At 43.7% G+C, this 18,828-nt stretch overlaps 1 protein-coding gene across 4 annotated transcripts in view; it reads right to left on the bottom strand.

Annotated features, from left to right (window-relative positions):
• lhfpl4 (LHFPL tetraspan subfamily member 4) overlaps positions 1 to 18,828 on the bottom strand; it is a 215,355-nt gene that overhangs the window by 56,705 nt on the left and 139,822 nt on the right. For all 4 annotated transcript variants that reach the window (XM_033037111.1, XM_033037112.1, XM_033037114.1 and 1 more), the window contains exon 2: positions 18,364 to 18,600. In XM_033037111.1, the coding sequence (XP_032893002.1) occupies positions 18,364 to 18,600 (237 nt within the window). The remainder of the gene's footprint in view (positions 1 to 18,363; positions 18,601 to 18,828) is intronic.

The following is an 18,828-nucleotide window of genomic DNA, read 5'->3' as shown; positions in this document are numbered from 1 at the left end:
TATAAATATGAAGATAGATATAAAAAGCTGGAGTTACTCAGCGGGTCAGGCAGCATCTCTGGAGAGAAGGAATGGGTGAAGTTTCGGGTGGAGACCCTTCTTCAGACTGGTTAGGGATATGGGAAACGAGAGATATAGATGGAAACCTATGTAAGGCAAGATGACAATCAACGATTTTTCACGTTTTGGAGAGGACAGCAGTTTCATTCAAATTCACAGGCTAAGGTGAAAGGAGTCTCTATTTTTTATTGACTCCTCAATTCCGTTTGTTCATTATGAAACAATTTCTCAAGTCAAGTCAAGTTTATTTGTCACATACACATACGAGATGTGCAGTGAAATGAAAGTGGCAATGCTCGCGGACTTTTGTGCAAAAGACAAACAACCAAACAAACTATAAACACAATCATAACACACATATTCTTTTACATAATAAATAATGGAAGGAAAAACGTTCAGTAGAGTTAGTCCCTGGTGAGATAGGCGTTTACAGTCCGAATGGCCTCTGGGAAGAAACTCCTTCTCAACCTCTCCGTTCTCACCGCATGGCAACGGAAGCGTTTGCCTGACCGTAGCAGCTGGAACAGTCCATTGCAGGGGTGGAAGGGGTCTCTCATGATATTGTTGGCTCTGGAGTTGCACCTCCTGATGTATAGTTCCTGCAGGGGGGCAAGTGAAGTTCCCATAGTGCGTTCGGCCAAACGCACTACTCTCTGCAGAGCCTTCTTGTCCTTGGCAGAGCAATTCCCAAACCAGATGGTAATGTTCCCGGACAAGATGCTTTCCACCGCCGCCACGTAGAAGCACTGGAGGATCCTCGGAGACACTCTGAATTTCCTCAATTGCCTGAGGTGGTAAAGGCGCTGCCTTGCCTTACTCACGAGTGCTGAGGCGTGTGATGCCCATGTCATATCCTCGGAGATGTGGACTCCCAGATATTTAAAACAGTTCACCCTATCCACAGGATCCCCATTTATCCTCAATGGAGTGTACGTCCTCGGATGATGTGCCCTCCTAAAGTCCATGATCAGCTCCTTCATTTTTTTGATGTTCAAGAGGAGGCTGTTATCCTGGCACCAGAGTGCTAGACCAGCCACCTCCTCCCGGTAGGCCTTCTCGTCGTTGTCTGAGATCAGGCCCACCACCACAGTGTCATCAGCAAACTTAATTATTGAGTTGGAGCTGAACCTAGCCACACAGTCATGTGTGTACAGGGAGTACAATAGGGGGCTGAGGACGCAACCCTGAGGCGATCCTGTGCTCAGGGTGAGGGACTTCGATGTATTCCCTCCCATCTTGACTACCTGGGGCCTGGCGGTGAGAAAGTCCAGGACCCAGGCACACAGGGAGGTGTTGAGCCCCAATTCCATTAGCTTCCCGGCCAGTCTGGTGGGGACTATCGTGTTGAAGGCTGAACTGTAGTCTATGAACAGCATCCTCACGTAGCCCCCCCTTCTGGCTGTCCAGATGGGAGAGAGCGGTGTGCAAGACCTGGGAGACCGCATCGTCCGTGGATCTGTTCGGACGGTATGCGAACTGCAACGGGTCCATGTTCCGAGGGAGGAAGGCGCAGATGTGTTTCTTCACCAGCCTCTCAAAGCATTTCATGACTACCGAGGTAAGGGCCACCGGACGGTAGTCATTCAGACAGGCTGGGGAGGCATTTTTTGGTACCGGTACAATGATGGATTTTTTGAAGCAGGCAGGGTTGCTATGCTGAATGTTTATGCACCTAATATCGATCACCCTGAGTTTTTTAAACAGTTAATCGCATCCTTTCCTAATTTAAATGAACATTTTTAAATAATGGGTGGAGATTTTAACTGCTGTTTGAACCCCTCGATGGACAGATCTGCATCTGATCATGTGCTTCCAAATAAATCAGCTAGTTTTATCAATTCTTTTTTACTTGACTCTGGAATGTTAGAAGTCTGGAGATTCTTACACCCAAATGACAAATATTTTCTTTTTTCCTCTCATGAATATCATAGATACTCTAGGATTGACTACTTTATAATAGATTTTCAGCTAGTTTCATCAGTCACTGCGTGTGAGTATGATGCAATTGCTATTTCTGATCACGCACCATTGAAACTATCAACCAAACTATCTGATTCCAAGTTTAGTGCTAAACAATGGCGATATAATGCTACTTTGCTTCAAGATCTAAATTTTGTTAATTTTATTAAAGATCAGATTGCTTTTTTCTTCTTAACAAATTCTACTGAAGAAATATCCAATGGTGTAGTCTGGGATGCTTTTAAGGCATATATTTGTGGACAAATTATTTCATACTCCGCGGGATTAATAAAACAAACTCAAAATGAAATACTCAAAATTGGCTGATGATATTAAAGAAATTGATAAAAAATATTTAAAAGCTCCTAGTTTAGAGCTTTATAAGAATAGAGTTGAACTTCAATTGAGACATGATTTGTTATTAGTATCACCAATTGAGAATTAGCTACTTAAAACCAAAAGTAAATTTTATATACATGGCGAGAATTCTGGTAAATTACTCACTAATCAGTTGAAAGCGGTGTCGGCCAAATGTCAGATTACTAAAGTGAATAAAGGGGATGGTACACTAACTGTAGACCATGATGAAATTAATAAATCCTTTCAGGAATTCTATACCTCCCTATACCAATCAGAATTTCCTACTGATTCCAATATAATGCATGAGTTCTTAAAGAAACTGAACTTGCCAAATTTACCACATAATGAGTCTCTGTTGTTAGATGAACCCATCACGGAGGAAGAAATACAGAAAGCAATCCTTTTGATGAATTCTGGTAAAGTTCCTGGTTTAGATGGGTTTACAGTGGAATTTTTAAAGTATTTCTCAAGTTTATTGTCTCCCTGGCTATGCAAGGTTTTTAAAGAAGCCTTTTTAATGAATAGATTACCACAAACTTTTTATGAACCATCTATTTCTTTAATTCTTAAAAAATACAAAGATCCTATAGAAGTGACATCATATAGACCTATATCATTGTTAAATGTAGATTACAAAATTCTTTCCAAAATATTAGCTATGAGATTGGAAAATATTTTACCGCAAATTATTTCTGAAGATCAGAAAGGTTTTATTAAAAATCGTTACTCATACTTTAACGTTAGGAGATTAATGAATATTGTATATGCAGTGTCAAATAAAACTTCAGGATGTGTCATTTCACTTGATGCTGAGAAGGCGTTTGATAGAGTAGCATGGGAATACTTATTCAATGCACTTGAAAATTTTTAGATTGGTCCAAAATGTATTTCTTGGATCAAGCTGATATATCATATACCTCAGGCTTCTGTACTTACCAATAATCAGAGATCCCCTTTTTTCAGGCTCTTTCGAGGTACTCAACAGGGCTGTCCTTTAAGTCCTTTACTATTTGATATCGCTTTGGAACCTCTGGCCAGCGCTATTAGGGAATCCCCTAATATTTCTGGTATTGTCCGTGGGAATAAGACACATAAGCTATCTCTTTATGCAGATGATCTGTTATTATTAATTTCTAACCCTGAGAAATCTATTCCGGCAATAGTAGCTTTACTTAATCAATTTAATAGTATTTCTGGTTATAAACTAAATCTTAGTAAGAGTGAGCTCTTTCCATTAAACAATCTAGTTTCGAATTATGGACAGTTTCCATTTAGATTGGCTACCAAATGTTTTAATTATTTAGGCATTAAGATTACCAAGAAACACAAGGAGTTTTTTTAAGTCAATTTTACGCCTCTAATTGACCACATTAAACAACAGTTCACTAAACGGTCACCAATGTCCTTTTCTCTAATAGGCCGAATCAATGATATTAAAATGTTTATCTTACCTACATTTTTATATTTCAGACGATACCAATTTTTATTTCTAAATCTTTCTTTGATATTATTGACTCCAAAATGTCCTTATATATTATATATATATATATATGGCAGAATAAAAATTCCAGACTAAGTAAAAAATACTTACAGAAATCAAAAAAAGATGGTGGTTTGTCACTGCCGAACCTTAGATTTTACTATTGGGCAGAATGCTCGCTATTTAACGTTTTGGACAAAAGATTTAGAAGATACCCAATGCCCAGGATGGATAAATCTTGAACGTGATTCTATGCAAGGGCTATCATTGGTTTCTATTCTAGGGGCCTCGCTACCTTTTACAATTACGAGATTGAATAAATATGCAACTAACCCAATATTAAGACATACACTTCGAATATGGTTTCAATTTCGTAAGTTTTTTGGATTGAATTATTTTATTTTATCGAGTCGTATCATATCTAATTTTTTCTTCCAACCTTCTAGCACTGATCAAGCCTTTCTGTTATGGAAGAGGAAGGGATTAGTAGCTTTTTGTGATTTGTTTTTGGATGGTCTTTTGAACAACTCTCCAATAAATATAATCTACCTAACTCACATTTTTTTAGATATTTACAAATTAGACTACTCTAAGGCTACTCTACCCTTTTTCCCGTTACCACATCAAACCGATATCTTGGAATTTTTTAAATATTTGAACCCTTATCAGAAGGGTTTAATAACGACTATTTATGAGTTGATTTTGAAATTAAAAAAAGATACATTTGATAAAATTAAGAATGAGGAAATGGGAGAGGATTCTTCAATTAGTTAATACTTCCTCAATGTGTGCAAGACACGCTTTGATACAATTAAAGGTGGTTCACAGAGCTCATATGTCAAAAGATAAGTTAGCTCGTTTTTATCGTCAAATATATCCTACCTGTGACAGATGTAATTCTGAAGTGGCCTCATTGACTCATATGTTTAGGTCCTGCCCACTTTTGGAAAAATATTGGAAATAATTTTTTAATACTATCTATGTAGTTACAACCTCATCCTATTACTGCAATTTTTGGGCTACCAATGTTAGATTCTAACCATCTGTCCCATTCCACCCATCGGCTGATTGCTTTTACCACATTACTTGCCAGAAGATTTATTTTATTTAAATGGTAAGATTCCAATCCTCCGACCACACTCCATTGGTACCCTGAAACGATATCATGTTTAAATTCAGAAAAGATTAGGAGTGACATTGTCGAACCCTTGGTTAAATTTGATAGGACTTGGGGAAGATTTATTCAACATTTTCATACAATATGAACTGTCCCCTCTCCAACTGTTATAATAAAATTTTTTACTGGTATACGATGGAACAGACTTGACGACAAACAAGGACTTAAATTGTTGAAACTCTTTGCAGCCCAGATTCTGTATTGCTTTTTTTTTCTTTGTCTTCTTTAGCTTAGGGGTTTTTTTGGGTTTTTCTTTTGTTTTTTCTCTTTTTTTTTCTCTTTTAATCTTTTTGTTTTCTACATATAAGTTCTCTTTTAAATACTTAATTATATTTACATTGAGACTGGGAGGTCTATATTCAATGTGTATGTTGACACTGGACTCATATTTAGGTTATACCTGCCATTAATGTAACCATGATCCCTATGTATCAATATCACTGTTATGTTTATTATTACTTTTTTGTTCTTTTGTTTTTGCTTTAAAAAAAAAACCGAATAAAAAGATTTAAAAAAAGAAAAGAAAAGAAAAGACGATGATGTGGGGAGATAAAGAACAATGAATGAAAGATATGCAAAAAACGATGATAAAGGAAACAGGCCATTGTAAGCTGTTTGTAGGGAGTAAATGAGAAGCTAGTGCGACTTGGGTGGGGGAGGGATAGAGAGAGAGGGAATGCCGGGGCTACCTGAAGTGAGAGAAATGAATATTCATACCACTGGGCTGTAAGTTGCCCAAGCGAAATATGGGATGCTGTTCCTCCAATTTGTGTTTAGCCTCACTCTGACAATGGAAGAGACCGAGGACAGAAAGGTCTGTGTAGGAATGGGAAGGAGAATTAAAGTGTTTGGCTACCGGGTGATCAGCTAGGTCCACACGGGCTGAGCGAAGATGTTCTGCAAAACGATCGCCCAGTCTGCGTTACGTCTCGCTGATGTCCACATCTTGAACAACGGATACAGTAGATGAGGTTGGAGAACGTGCAAGATAGCCTCTGCCTAATCTGTTAAGGACTGTCGGGGTCCCAGGACAGAGTTGAGGGAAGAGGTATAGCGACAGGTATTGCATCTTCTGCAGTTGCAGAGCAAGGTACCTGGGGAGGGGGTGGTTTGGGTAGGAAGGGATGAGTTAACCAGGGAGTTGCAGAGGGAATGGTCTCTGCGGAAGGCGGAAAGGGGTGGAGATGGGAAAATGTGGCTAGTGGTGGGATCCCGTTGGAGCTGGTGGAAATTTTGGAGGATTATGTGTTGTATGCGATGACTGATGGGGTGGAAGGTACGGACTAGGGGAACTTTGTTGCGACTAGGGGGAGAGGGAGCAAGAACGGAGCTGCAGGGTACCATGGAGACACGAGTGAGGGCCTCATCTATGATGGGAGAGGGGAACCCCTGTTCCCGAATGAATTAGGACAACTCGGATGTCCTGGTATGGAATACCTCATCTTGGGCACAGATGCGGCATTGACGGAGGAATGGGAGTAGGGGATAGAGTCTTTGTAGGAAGCAGGGCGGGAAGAAGTGTAGTTGAGATAGTTGTGGGAATCAGTGGGTTTGTAATGGACATCAGTCAATAGTCTATTTCTTGTGATAGAAACTGTGGGATCAAGAAAGGGGAGGAAGGTGTCAGAGATGGTCCAAGTAAATTTGAGTGCAGGATGAAAATTGGTGATGAAGTTGATGAAGTGCATGATTTCTGCATGGGTGCAGGAGGTAGCACCGATGCAGTCATCAATGTAGCGGAGACAGAGTTCAGGGATTGGGCCAGTGTACGCCTGGACCAGGGATTGTTCAACGTACCCTACAAAGAGGCAGGCATAGCTGGGGCCCATGCGGGTGCCCATAGCTATGCCTTGGACTTGAAGGAAGTGGGAGGAGACAAAGGAGAAGTTGTTGAGTGTGAGGTCCAGCTCCGCTAGGCGGCGTAGAGTGTTAGTAGAGGGAAATTGGATGGTTCTGCGGTCAAGGAAGAAACGGAGGGCTTTAAGGCCTTCGTGGTGGGGGATGGATGCGTAGAGTGACTGAATGTCCATAGTAAAGATGAGGGAGTGGGGGGGTCAGCAAGCGGAAGTCATTAAAGAGACGGAGGGCATGTGAGGTATCTTGGACATAGGTCGGGAGAGATTGGACCAGGGGGGCGGGATACGGTGGAGTCGAGGTACGTGGAAATCATTTCCGTGGGACAGGAGCAGGCAGAAACAATGGGTCTGTCAGGGCAGTTGTATTTGTGGATTTTGGGGAGAAGGGGCTGGGAAACGATAAGGTTGGAGGCTGTGGAAGGCAGACAGACAGAAGTGATGAAATCAGTAATGGTGTTTGAGATTAAGGCCTGATGCTGATCTGTGGGATCATGGTCTAAGGATAAGTAGGAGGAGGTGTCTGAGAGTTGTTGCCTGGCCCCAGTCCGGTAGAGGTCAGCACGCCAGTCTACCACGTCACCTCCCTTGTCAGCGGGTGTGATTATAATGTCAGGGTTGCTGCAGAGTGGAGCGGAGAGCTGTACGTTCAGAGGGGGTGAGGTTGGAGTAGGTGAGGGGAGTGGAAAAGTTGAGGTGGTTGATGTCACGCTGGCGGTTAGAAATAAAAAGGTCTAGAGAGGGTAGAAGGCAGTTCAGGGGAGACCAAGAGGAGGGGGATCGGTGGAGATGGGAGAAGGGGTCATCACAGGGTGCTGAGGACTTCCCATAGAAAAAGGCACGTAAGCGGAGTCGAAAAGCTCTATGTCGTGGCGGACCCGGAACTCGTTGAGGTGGGGACGGAGGGGAACGAAGGTGAAGGCTCTGGTGAGCACAGATGTTTCCGTATCAGAAAGGGGGAGGTCAGGGGTGATGGTGAAGATGTGACAAGGGTAGGGGTTGGGGTCAGAGGAGGGAAGGTGAGTGAACAAAGGCCGAGGCGAGATCTGGTAAGGGGGTGGTGGGTGTTCAGAGAGGAGGGGGGTCGTGAGGACTATTGTATGGGTGGGATGTGGTCGGGGTAACCTGGTTAAAAGAGGGGGAGGGGAAGACCCATCACAACTGAGGCTCCCTATAGGGTGATTTCACGAAAGGTCACTGGAGCGTAAATTCCCACTCACGTGACCGAAAATTTTAACTGGGGGACAAGCGTCACTTCCGGTACATGTTAGTGGATGGGAAAACACGCACTTTCACACCCGTTAAAAACATCGAAAACGGCCAGGTTTTGAGCTGCAATTTACGGGGCCAGTCGGGGTGACCGTGAGGCACAGCTACCTAAATTTACAGTCCAAAAAAAAGATAGAAACTAAGGTAAATACAAGAGGGAGCTGAAGGTGTAAAAAAGGCGGAAGTTGATAGCGGACATTTTTCTTGGAGATTTAAAGATCCAAAATATCGGGAATTATCGCGTTTGCTTGCTGCATTTCATCAAAAGTGGCATTATTGACTTTGTTATCTTTATTCATTTGTTAGATGAAAAGTATTAAAAGTTAGAAACCCGTCAGTAAAATTGCAAAATCGCCCATGGTTCTCGGGTGGGTTTTAACATGCAAAATGAAAACGCTTCTGATGCTCCATTTACCATTTAAATAATCGTAAGCTTGCATCTCAGTAAAATTGATTTCCAAACGCATTGAGAGTTTACGATTATTTAAATGGTAAATGGAGCTTCAGAAGCGTTTTCATTTTGCATGTTAAAACCACCCGAGAACCATGGGCGATTTTGCAATTTTACTGACGGGTTTCTAACTTTTAATACTTTTCATCTAACAAATGAATAAAGATAACAAAGCCAATAATGCCACTTTTGATGAAATGCAGCGAGCAAACGCGATAATTCCCGATATTTTGGATCTTTAAATCTCCAAGAAAAATCAACTTCCGCCTTTTTTACACCTTCAGCTCCCTCTTGCATTTACCTTAGTTTCTATCTTTTTTTTGGACTGTAAATTTAGGTAGCTGTGCCTCACGGTCACCCCGACTGGCTCCGTAAATTGCAGCTCAAAAACGGGCCGTTTTCGATGTTTTTAACGGGTGTGAAAGTGCGTGTTTTCCCATTCACTAACATGTACCGGAAGTGACGCTTGTCCCCCAGTTAAAATTTTCGGTCACGTGAGTGGGGATTTACGCTCCAGTGACCTTTCGTGAAATCACCCTATAGGATGGGAGGGGGTGGAGGGGGGGGGGGGCAGTAGGACCCAGCAGAGTCAGGCCACGTGGTGCGAGAGTCTGCATCGTGGAGGTTATGGGCCTGGTGCTGAGCCTGGAACTCAGGTGAGGTGACCGCTCCGGCCTGCTGGTGGGCGGTGGAAAGGCGAGGGTCGGCGGAGTCGCTGGTGGAGGCCTGTGGGGGGCAGGAGTAGAGATATGGGTCAGCGGCAGCAGCATCAGTGGCCCCGGGGAGACAGTGAAGATATAAATACGGTTGTTACTGGACTATTGTTGCTGGGGAATGCTGGAGTAACTCAGCGGGGCAGGCAGCATTTCTAGAGAGAAGGAATAGGTGACATTCAGGGTCGAGACCTACAACCTACAAATTCTGTGGCAACCACCCCCTGGCTCAAGAAATTCCTCCGCATCTCCATTCTAACGGTACGTCCTTTTCTGAGGCTGCGCTCTCTGGTCATAGACTCTCCCACTACTGGAACCATCTTCTCCACATCCACTCAATCTAGGCTCTTTCATTAACACACACATCCTCTAACCGCTTTGTCTCCAAGGTATTGATGTGACTGGTCCAGATTTCTGGTCGATGAAGACGTGCAGGTTTGTTGGTTAATTGGCTTTAGTAAAATTGTCCCTAGTGTGCAGGATGTGAATCAGGGATAATGCAGAACTAGTGTAAGTGTGATCAATGATCGGTGTGGACTCAGTGGGCTGAATGGCTTGTCTCCACTCTGTACACCCAGAGAGCAGTGCTGAACTACTATCTACCTCTTTGGTGACCCTCTGACTATCCTTGCTTGGACTTTGCTGGCTTTACCTTGCACAAAACGTTCTTCCCTTACCACTATACATGGCTGAATTATAATCATGTATCGTCTTTCTGCTGACTGGATAGCACACCACAAAAGCTTTTCACTGTACCTTGGTACATTTGACAATAAACTAAACTAATCTGTGAACTAAATTAAAACTAATTCAGCTCCTTGATTCATGTTTGGACTGAGGCTGCGATGAGATCTGAAGACAAATCCAAATTGGACTCTGCTGCGTCGGCTATTGGTTGCTTCTTCTTTCTCCTAATGAAAAGTTATCAACTGGAAACGTTAACACTGCTTCTCTCACCTCAGATGCTGCCCAACCAGATGCAACTAAATTTAAAGTAGCTCTTTCTTCCCAATAACCCTTTCTGCCTTAAGCCCTCCCTTCACCACCTCCAGTTTAAATTCCATTTGGAATATTTTGGAAGACCAAGAACCAAGAACCTGCAGGCAAGTTCCAGCCTGGAGCTCTCTTCTTCCATCTTAAACTTACTCCAGTGTACGTATGTGCTGGGGCAGAGACCGAGCTGTTTCAGTGCAGAATCTAATCCAGGAAAATGCATTCATCATGGGGAAAATCTTACTGTTATTGCTCCCCACTGAGTATAGTGACTGCAAGGAGGGTATGGTAGTAAAGTAGTTTAGTGCAGTTTAGTTTAGTTTGGTCAATTTTTGCCACATACACAGAGGTGCAGTGAAAAGTTTTTTGTTGCATGCTAGCCAGTCTGTGATAAAGACTATGTGAGGCTTCAAAATCATGCCGCCCACAGATGCAGGATAAAGGGTATAACATTCAGTGCAAGATTCCAATAAAGTCCGATTAAAGATAGTTTGAAGGCCTCCTATGAGGTCGATGGGAGTTGAGGACCACTCTCTAGCTGGTGAGGAGGTTGGTTCAGTCGCCTGGTAACAGCTGGAAATAAACCGTCCTTGAATGTGAAGGTATGTGTTTCCAAACTTCTGTTCCTCTTGCCTGATAGGAGCGGGGAGCAGAGCAACTGACTGGAGTGAAACTCGTCCTTGATTGTGCTGGCGGCCTTGCCGAGGCAGTGTAAAGTATAGAAGGAGTCAGAGGAAGAGAGGTTGGTTTATGCACTGGCCTGGGCGGAGTCCACAGCTCTCTTGGATGGAGCTGTTCCCAAACCATGCTGTGATGCGTGTCGATAAAATGCTTTCTACAGGGCATTTGTAGAAGAGTAAGTTACTGGAATAATATCCAGAGGCCTGCATTACTGATTTGCAGTCATGAGTTCAGAGGCCTCTAAACCAGCTGGGGCATTTAATTTTACATATATAAGTTCATAAGTGATAGGAGTAGAATCAGGCCATTCGGCCCATCAAGTATACTCTGCAATTCAATTATGGCTGATCTATCTCTCCCTCTTAACCCCATTTTCCTGCCTTCTCCCCATAACCTCTGACACCAGTACTAGTCAGTACCCGTATCAGCCATATAACAGCCTGTATCAACACTGGTTGGTAGATGTAAATGTCCATTGGGCTCAGTAATGCCCGTCAGGCAAGGACATGTGTTATTCTTCTGTTCTCTTGTCTACACTTAACGCCACCCCGACCAATGTGATCTAATCCTGGTGTTAACTGAAGAGGGTAACTTGGGATGAATAAAAATCACGGACACTGTCAGAGACACTCACAGCCTGTGAATTAATCATCAAAAACATATCAATCCTGTTTCTCCTCAATGTGTAATTTTAAACCTCTATTCATTCTGCTGTTTATCATCAAATTCCAAAATTGCCTTATTGAATATCATCTTTGAAGATCAATAGACAATAGACAAAAGGTGCAGTAGGCCATTCGGCCCTTCGAGCCAGCATCGCCATTCAATGTGATCATGGCTGATCATCCACAATCAGTACCACGTTCCTGCCTTCTCTCCATATACTCTTAACTCCGCTATCCCTATGAGCTATTGCCTTAATGAATGTGGCACAGCGGCCATGCATCGCCAGAGATCCATGTTTAATCCTGACTACAAGTGCTGTCAGTGCGGAGTTTGTACGTTCACTCTGTGACCACGTAGGTTTTCTCCGGGTACTCCGGTTTCCTTCCACATTCCAAAGGTGCGCAGGTTTGTAGATTAATTGGCTTCTGTAAATTGCCCTGAGTGTGTAGGATGCGAAAGTGAGATATCATAGTGAGATAGTGAACGGGTGATCGATGGTCGGCATGGACTTGGTGGGCCGAAGGGCCTGTTTCATGAAGTATCTTTCAACCAAGATAAAAATTAAACTCTGCTCCATCTGTTCACTACAGGAAAGACACAAAAAGCTGGAGTAATTCAGCAGATCAGGTAGTATCCCTGGAGGAAGTGGATAGGTGGCATTTTGGGCCAAGACCTTTCTTCAGACTTCTTTACGACAGGGACTTGGTGTAGTAGGTTAAGATATTTGCAGCAGCCCCAATGAAGATGTAAGGCCCTACAGGGAACTGAGTATTCCCACTGAGCTGTGCACACACAGTGGTCTAATTATAAAATACAATTATAGGGACAGCAAACACTGGGGTCAAGTTGTGGCTGTAACACAGCACAGAGCCTTGCCTGCTGGGAATGCAAATCAAATATTGCCCCATGTGCTGTCCACAATCCTCCAAACACACAGAGATGAACCCAAATGCAGGCAGAATGTTTGAAAATTACTTCCACTATTTTTCCTTAGCATTTGTTGATGCATAGAACATATGTAAAATGGATTGCAGTTAATTCTGACTGCTTGTGATGATGTAATATTCAAAAACAAATTTGCGGTCTATTTTATATCATTCCAAAATAGAGTCAATAAAACTATTAGTTCACCACCCAGGTTTTAATGATTTTCACACTCTGTAATTAACATCTGGGTAAAACGATTTTTCATCATTCCAGAATAGCTTATTTTGAGCTGAATTGCTGTGGAGGTTCCCTGGTTGCCATGGTAACTTTGGGGGAATGATACACAGAAGATCATTGCTGGAACTCCGAGTAAAAGCTATTGGGAGAAACTGGATGGAAATTCAACCCCACTTCTACCTAACTTCACCATAAATGACATCAGAAGGATTGGTACCCATGCTTTCTGAGTGGGTAGGGTAGTGGTACAGCAGTATGTTACCAAACAAACCCACCATACCAGCTATGGTGTTAATGATCTGGACTCAAAGAGTCTTATTATGCCCCTGTCCCACTTAGGAAACCTGAACGGAAACCTCTGGAGACTTTGCGCCCCACCCAAGGTTTCCGTGCGGTTCCCGGAGGTTGCAGGTGGTTGCCGGAGGTTGCAGGTAGTGGAAGCAGGTCGGGAGACTGACAAAAACCTCCGGGAACCTCCGGGAACCGCACGGAAACCTTGGGTGGGGCGCAAAGTCTCCAGAGGTTTCCGTTCAGGTTTCCTAAGCGGGACAGGGGCATTACAGCATGGAAGCAGGCCCTTCGGCTCATCTTGCCCACACCGACCAACATGTCCCATCTACACTGGTCCCATCTGCCTGTGTTTAGCCCATATTCCTCAAAACCTGTCCTATCCATGATCCTGTCTAAATGTTTCTTAAATGTTGTGATAGTCCCTGCCTCAACTACCTCTGGCACTTGTTCCATGCACTCACCACCCTTTGTGTGAAAATGTTACCCCTCAGGTAACTATTAAATCTTTTCCCCTTCACCTTAAGCCTATGTCCTCTGATTCTCGATTCCCCTACTCTGGGCAAGAGGCTCTGTGCGTTTACCCAATCTATTCCTCTCATGAATTTGTACACCCCTATAAGATCACCCCTCATACTCCTGCGCTCCAAGAAATCGAGTCCCAGCCTGCTCAAACTCTCCCTATAGCTCAGGCCCTCGAGTCCTGACAATATCCTCGTTAATCTTCTCTGCACCCTGGAGTTTGGAAAAAAAACCTAGTTTTAGCAACAATTTCTGTAAAACTCATTTGTATTGATGTCTTTTGGGGGAAGAAATCTGCCAACCTTACCTGGTCTGGTCCCTGTGCCTCTCTAGACTATCCTTCCCAAGTGGGTGATTCGGAAATGCCATCGGAAATGGCCTGGCAAGTCATTCAGCTACAGGTGACAAACTGCCACCTTCCAAGGGCAGATATGGATAGGCAATAAATGCTGGCCTTGATTAGATCGTGAAAAACGTACATAAGATAACTAACAAACTGGGTATATCATGCCTTACTCAGATAGAACCCATAAAATCACCTTAATGAAACATGACATTACATTTCACTACTTTGGGACATTTCAAGGTACTTTACACACTATTATGTACTTTTGTAATATCGTTACTGTTGGACAGCATAAGGAAGTTTCAGTGTTGCAGGATCCCACAAGGGCCAATGATTTGCATGTGTGATGTTGAACTTATCAAAGATTAGAGCGCTCTTAGATCTTTGGTACTGATCCAGTTCTACAGCGGCAATTTCTAGGGCTGAATCACTCCACTCTGGAAATTGTTTGGCATTTCTGGTCACAAATCACACTTGTGTCAATAGAACATCATCCGCATCAGACTCGATGGAATAACGTAACTGCCCAAGTAACGCTCCTTCAGTGCATTGCCAAGGAAACCAGGTCACTTAGAAACATAGAAATATAGAACATAGGTGCAGGAGGAGGCCATTCGGCCCCTCGAGCTAGCACCGCCATTTATTGTGATCATGGCTGATCGTCCCCAATCAATAACCCGTGCCTGCCTTCTCCCCATATCCCTTGATTCCACTAGCCCCTAGAGCTCTATCTAACTCTCTCTTAAATCCATCCAGTGATTTGGCCCCCACTGCCCTCTGTGGCAGGGAATTCCACAAATTCACAACTCTCTGGGTGAAAAAGTTTTTTTTCACCTCAGTCTTAAATGGCCTCCCCTTTATTCTAGGACTGTGGCCCCTGGTTCTGGAATCACCCAACATAGAAACATAGAAAATAGGTGCAGGAGTAGGCCATTCGGCCCTTCGAGCCTGCACCGCCATTCAATATGATCATGGCTGATCATCCAACTCAGTATCCTTTACCTGCCTTCTCTCCATACCCCCTGATCCCTTTAGCTACAAGGGCCACATCTAACTCCCTCTTGAATATAGCCAATGAACTGGCCTCAACTACATTCTGTGGCAGAGAATTCCAGAACATTGGGAACATTTTTCCTGCATCTAGCTTGTCCAGTCCTTTTATAATTTTATAATATGTATTATCAGAACAGACTTTAGACTTTAGAGATACAGGCAGTAACAGGCCCTTTTGGCCCACCGGGTCCGCGCCAACCAACGATCACCCCGTACACTAGCACTATCCTACACACTAGAGACAATTTACAATTTTACTGAAGCCAATTAACCCACAAACCTGGATGTCTTTGGAGTGTGGGAGGAAACCAGGCACCCGGAGAAAACCCACGTGGCCACAGGGAGAACACACAAATTCCGTACAGACGGCACCCGTGGTCAGGATTGAACCCAGGTCACTGGCGCTGTAAGGCAGCAAATCTACCACTGTGCCACTGTAGAACTCTAGAACTTCCTGAGCAGGTCCAAACACAGGACTGGGAACCACATTCAGAAGAGTTCCTTCATTTACCTCCTCTCCTTTAAGATTGGACTGCCTACCGACCCCTCTAACATCCACCCCACCCTCTAGAGTTCATTAACCTCTGCTACAATTATTCAAATGTCCTCCCCCCTCCCATCCAACTCTGTCTCCCCAACTCCTCCCTGCCTCCTACTGAGGCTCCGATCTGACTCCTGACTCTTGAAGGCGCTGGTGAGGACACATTTGGAACATTGTGAGCAGTTGTGGGCCCCACACCTGAGGAGGGATGTGCTGGCATTGGAGGGTGTCCAGTGGAGATTTACGAGAATTATCCCAGGGACGATGGGATCAATGTATGAGGAGTGTTTGAAGGCTCAGGGCCTGTACTCACTGCCATTTAGAGGAATAGGGGGCATCTCATTGAAACGTACTGGATCATGAAAGGCTTGGATAGAGTGCATGTGGAGAGTCTGGAATCAGAGGGTACAGCCTATGAATAAAAGGACATACCTTTAGAATGGAGCTAAGGAGGATCTTCTTTAGTCAGAGGGTGGTGAATTTGTGGAATTCATTGCCACAGCCCCCAGACACTGTGGAGTCCAAGACATTGAGTATTTTTAAAGTGGAGGTTGATGACATCTTCATTAGAAAGGTCATCCAAGATTACGGGGAGAAGGCAGGAGAAAGGGGTTGAGAGAGAAAAATAGATCAGCCATGATTGAATGGCGGAGTAGACACGGTGGGTTGAATGGTCTAATTTAGCTCCTATTTAGAGTCATCGATTGCAGAAACAGGCCCTTCAACCCAACTTGCCCATGGCGACCAAAATGCCCCATCTACACTTGTGCCGCCTGCCTGCGTTTGGCCCATATCTCTCTAAAATCTACCCTATCCATGTACCTGTCTAAATGTTTCTCAAGTGTTGCAATAGTATCTTTCTCAATGACCTCCTCCGGCAGCTCATTCCATACACCCACCCACCTTTGTGTAAAAACATTACCCCTCAGGGTCCTATTAATTTTTTTCCACCTCACCTTAAACCTATGTCCTATGGTTCCTCGATTCCTCTACTCTGGGCAAAAGACTGTGCATTTACCAAATCTATTCCTCTCATGATTTTGTACACATTTCTTTTGGTCCTGTGATCGCGTGACCCTGATTGACCGGTACCTTAATCATATTCCTAACCCTAGTTTGAAGAAGGGTCTTGACTCGAAACGCCGCCAATTCATTCTCTCCAAAGATGTTGCTTGTCCAGCAGTTACTCCAGCATTTTGTGTCTTCGATACCTCAAGCATATTCATAACCATGGCCATGATAGTGTGGCATTGGAATGCAGAAAAGAAATGCTACATTTCCTTTAAACTCCTCTCTCCATTATTTCAGTGCAGACATTAATCTGTTCATTTTAAAGGCATCATTGGCCGACTAAAATAGCAGAAGGAAAATCCCCAGACAGACACATGCCAAATGTTGAAGCCCATGCATTGCATTGTGTTCTATCAGGACCAGTGAGTGCACTTTAGATACGTGGTAATCATTATCCATCAGTTGTAATCACAAGCATCATCGGCTGCTCATTGTGTCCCCATCTTGTTACCACTGTCCACTCCCACATTTAACAGAGCTGAAAACAATTTGTTCTGGGGGGGGAGTGAAAGGATGTTAATCACTCTCCACCAGAGCAACAACTCGTGCCCGGGACATCAATGGATAATGGAATCAATGGAGTCAACTACCAGTCGTGGATTCAACTTTTTCCTCACGTGAAAGAAAAACACCCAATGAATCCGGTTCGTATTCCTCCACCTTTACACAAGGGAATAATGGATAACCTGGGAGTATAGCTCATGTCTGTAATCTAAGCAAGGAATTACGATGATTTATATGAAAGTATAATGGATACCTGAGATGAAAGTTCATGTCTGTAATCTAAAGGAAGGAGTTGCAATGATTTATATGAAAGAATAATGGATAACCTGGGAGGAAAGTCCATGTCTGTAATCTAAAGCAAGGAGTTGTGATGATTCATATACTGTAAATGTAAATGAAGAGAGCTGTGGCTGCAGTTTACTGAGGAGGCTCGCATTGTTTATCAGCAGATTGATGTTCAGGCTGTATTAGAATGGATGGGTTCAGAATCTCACCTACTTATGGGCATTACATAGTGTGAGTATCTGATATACCATCTAATACATGGCATCAGATTGTCTCACAGATCATAGGTGCAGCGTGAACTGTTGACGTTGAGATGAGACGACAGTCTGGAACTTACTCCCTGTCACATTTAACTGTACGATACGTACTGGTGCCCTTTCGAGAGGGCATTTTGTTTCTGGGCCCGCTGTGCGGATGGTTGTTGTGTCAAATTACCCAGCTCGGCCTCACGTCAAAGTGGACACCCTCATTCCTGTATAAATGCTCGCAATTTGATTTTGAGAGTAACTCATACGCTGACATCGTTACTTTGCTCAATGATATGATTTGGATCAGATTGTATGAGCAGGGGGATCAGTGACCGGGTGGAGAATGAGGCAGCACCTTGCATCTTCTGCAAGCTTTCACCCTCTTGCTGTCTGTCTTGGGTCTGCCGCTGTTGAAATGCCTGCCACACGATGATATTCACACTGGATAATGAACCACGGTGACGCTGTCAGTGTAGGTTTAGCAGGAAAAGAACGCAGTACCAAGTTACAGATAATTCTATAGCATTGCAGCATACTTTGAATAGTTGGGGGTTGGGTGATATGTCGAAAAAGTGGCTACGTTTGCTAATCCTGGACTCTGAACTGATGTGTGCGGCCTTGTCAGTTTTGTGTATGTAAAACACCAGTTCTAACTCAGAATGCAGAAAATGTGACCCACCTTTGTTCTCGACCTTGAGATCTTCCTGAAGGAGCTCGTTCTGCCGGTTGCCAAGTACAAATGCCAGGAAGGAGAGGATTAATGCATCCAGGATTCCGATAATGGCCAGGATGTACGCCCAGCGCACGGAACAGTTTCCCAGTATGTACTTCCCCGTTTTATCCCCGCACATGTGTCTCACGGCTTCTGAGTCCCATCCGTCGGGGAATACCATACATCCCAGCACAAGGCAAACAGCTGGGGAGAGAATGGAGGGGGGAGAGGGAAATATGGGGAAAAAAAACAAGATATCAGGGAAATACTGAAGAAATCAGCTCTTAACTAATTGCATGCATCTGTATCAAAAGAGATTCTTGCAGCAGAAAACATTTTGTCCATTATTACCAAAATCAACTTTATGGGAGGATCACGGGCATTTGAACAGATATGTATTTCATGACGAGAATTGTTTTAGGTTAGTAAAGA

The sequence above is a fragment of the Amblyraja radiata genome, chromosome 18 (assembly GCF_010909765.2).
Source record: "Amblyraja radiata isolate CabotCenter1 chromosome 18, sAmbRad1.1.pri, whole genome shotgun sequence".
Lineage (NCBI taxonomy): Eukaryota > Metazoa > Chordata > Chondrichthyes > Rajiformes > Rajidae > Amblyraja > Amblyraja radiata.
The sequence above is the reverse complement of the archived record's forward strand: the minus strand, read 5'-3'. Positions and strand labels throughout refer to the sequence as shown.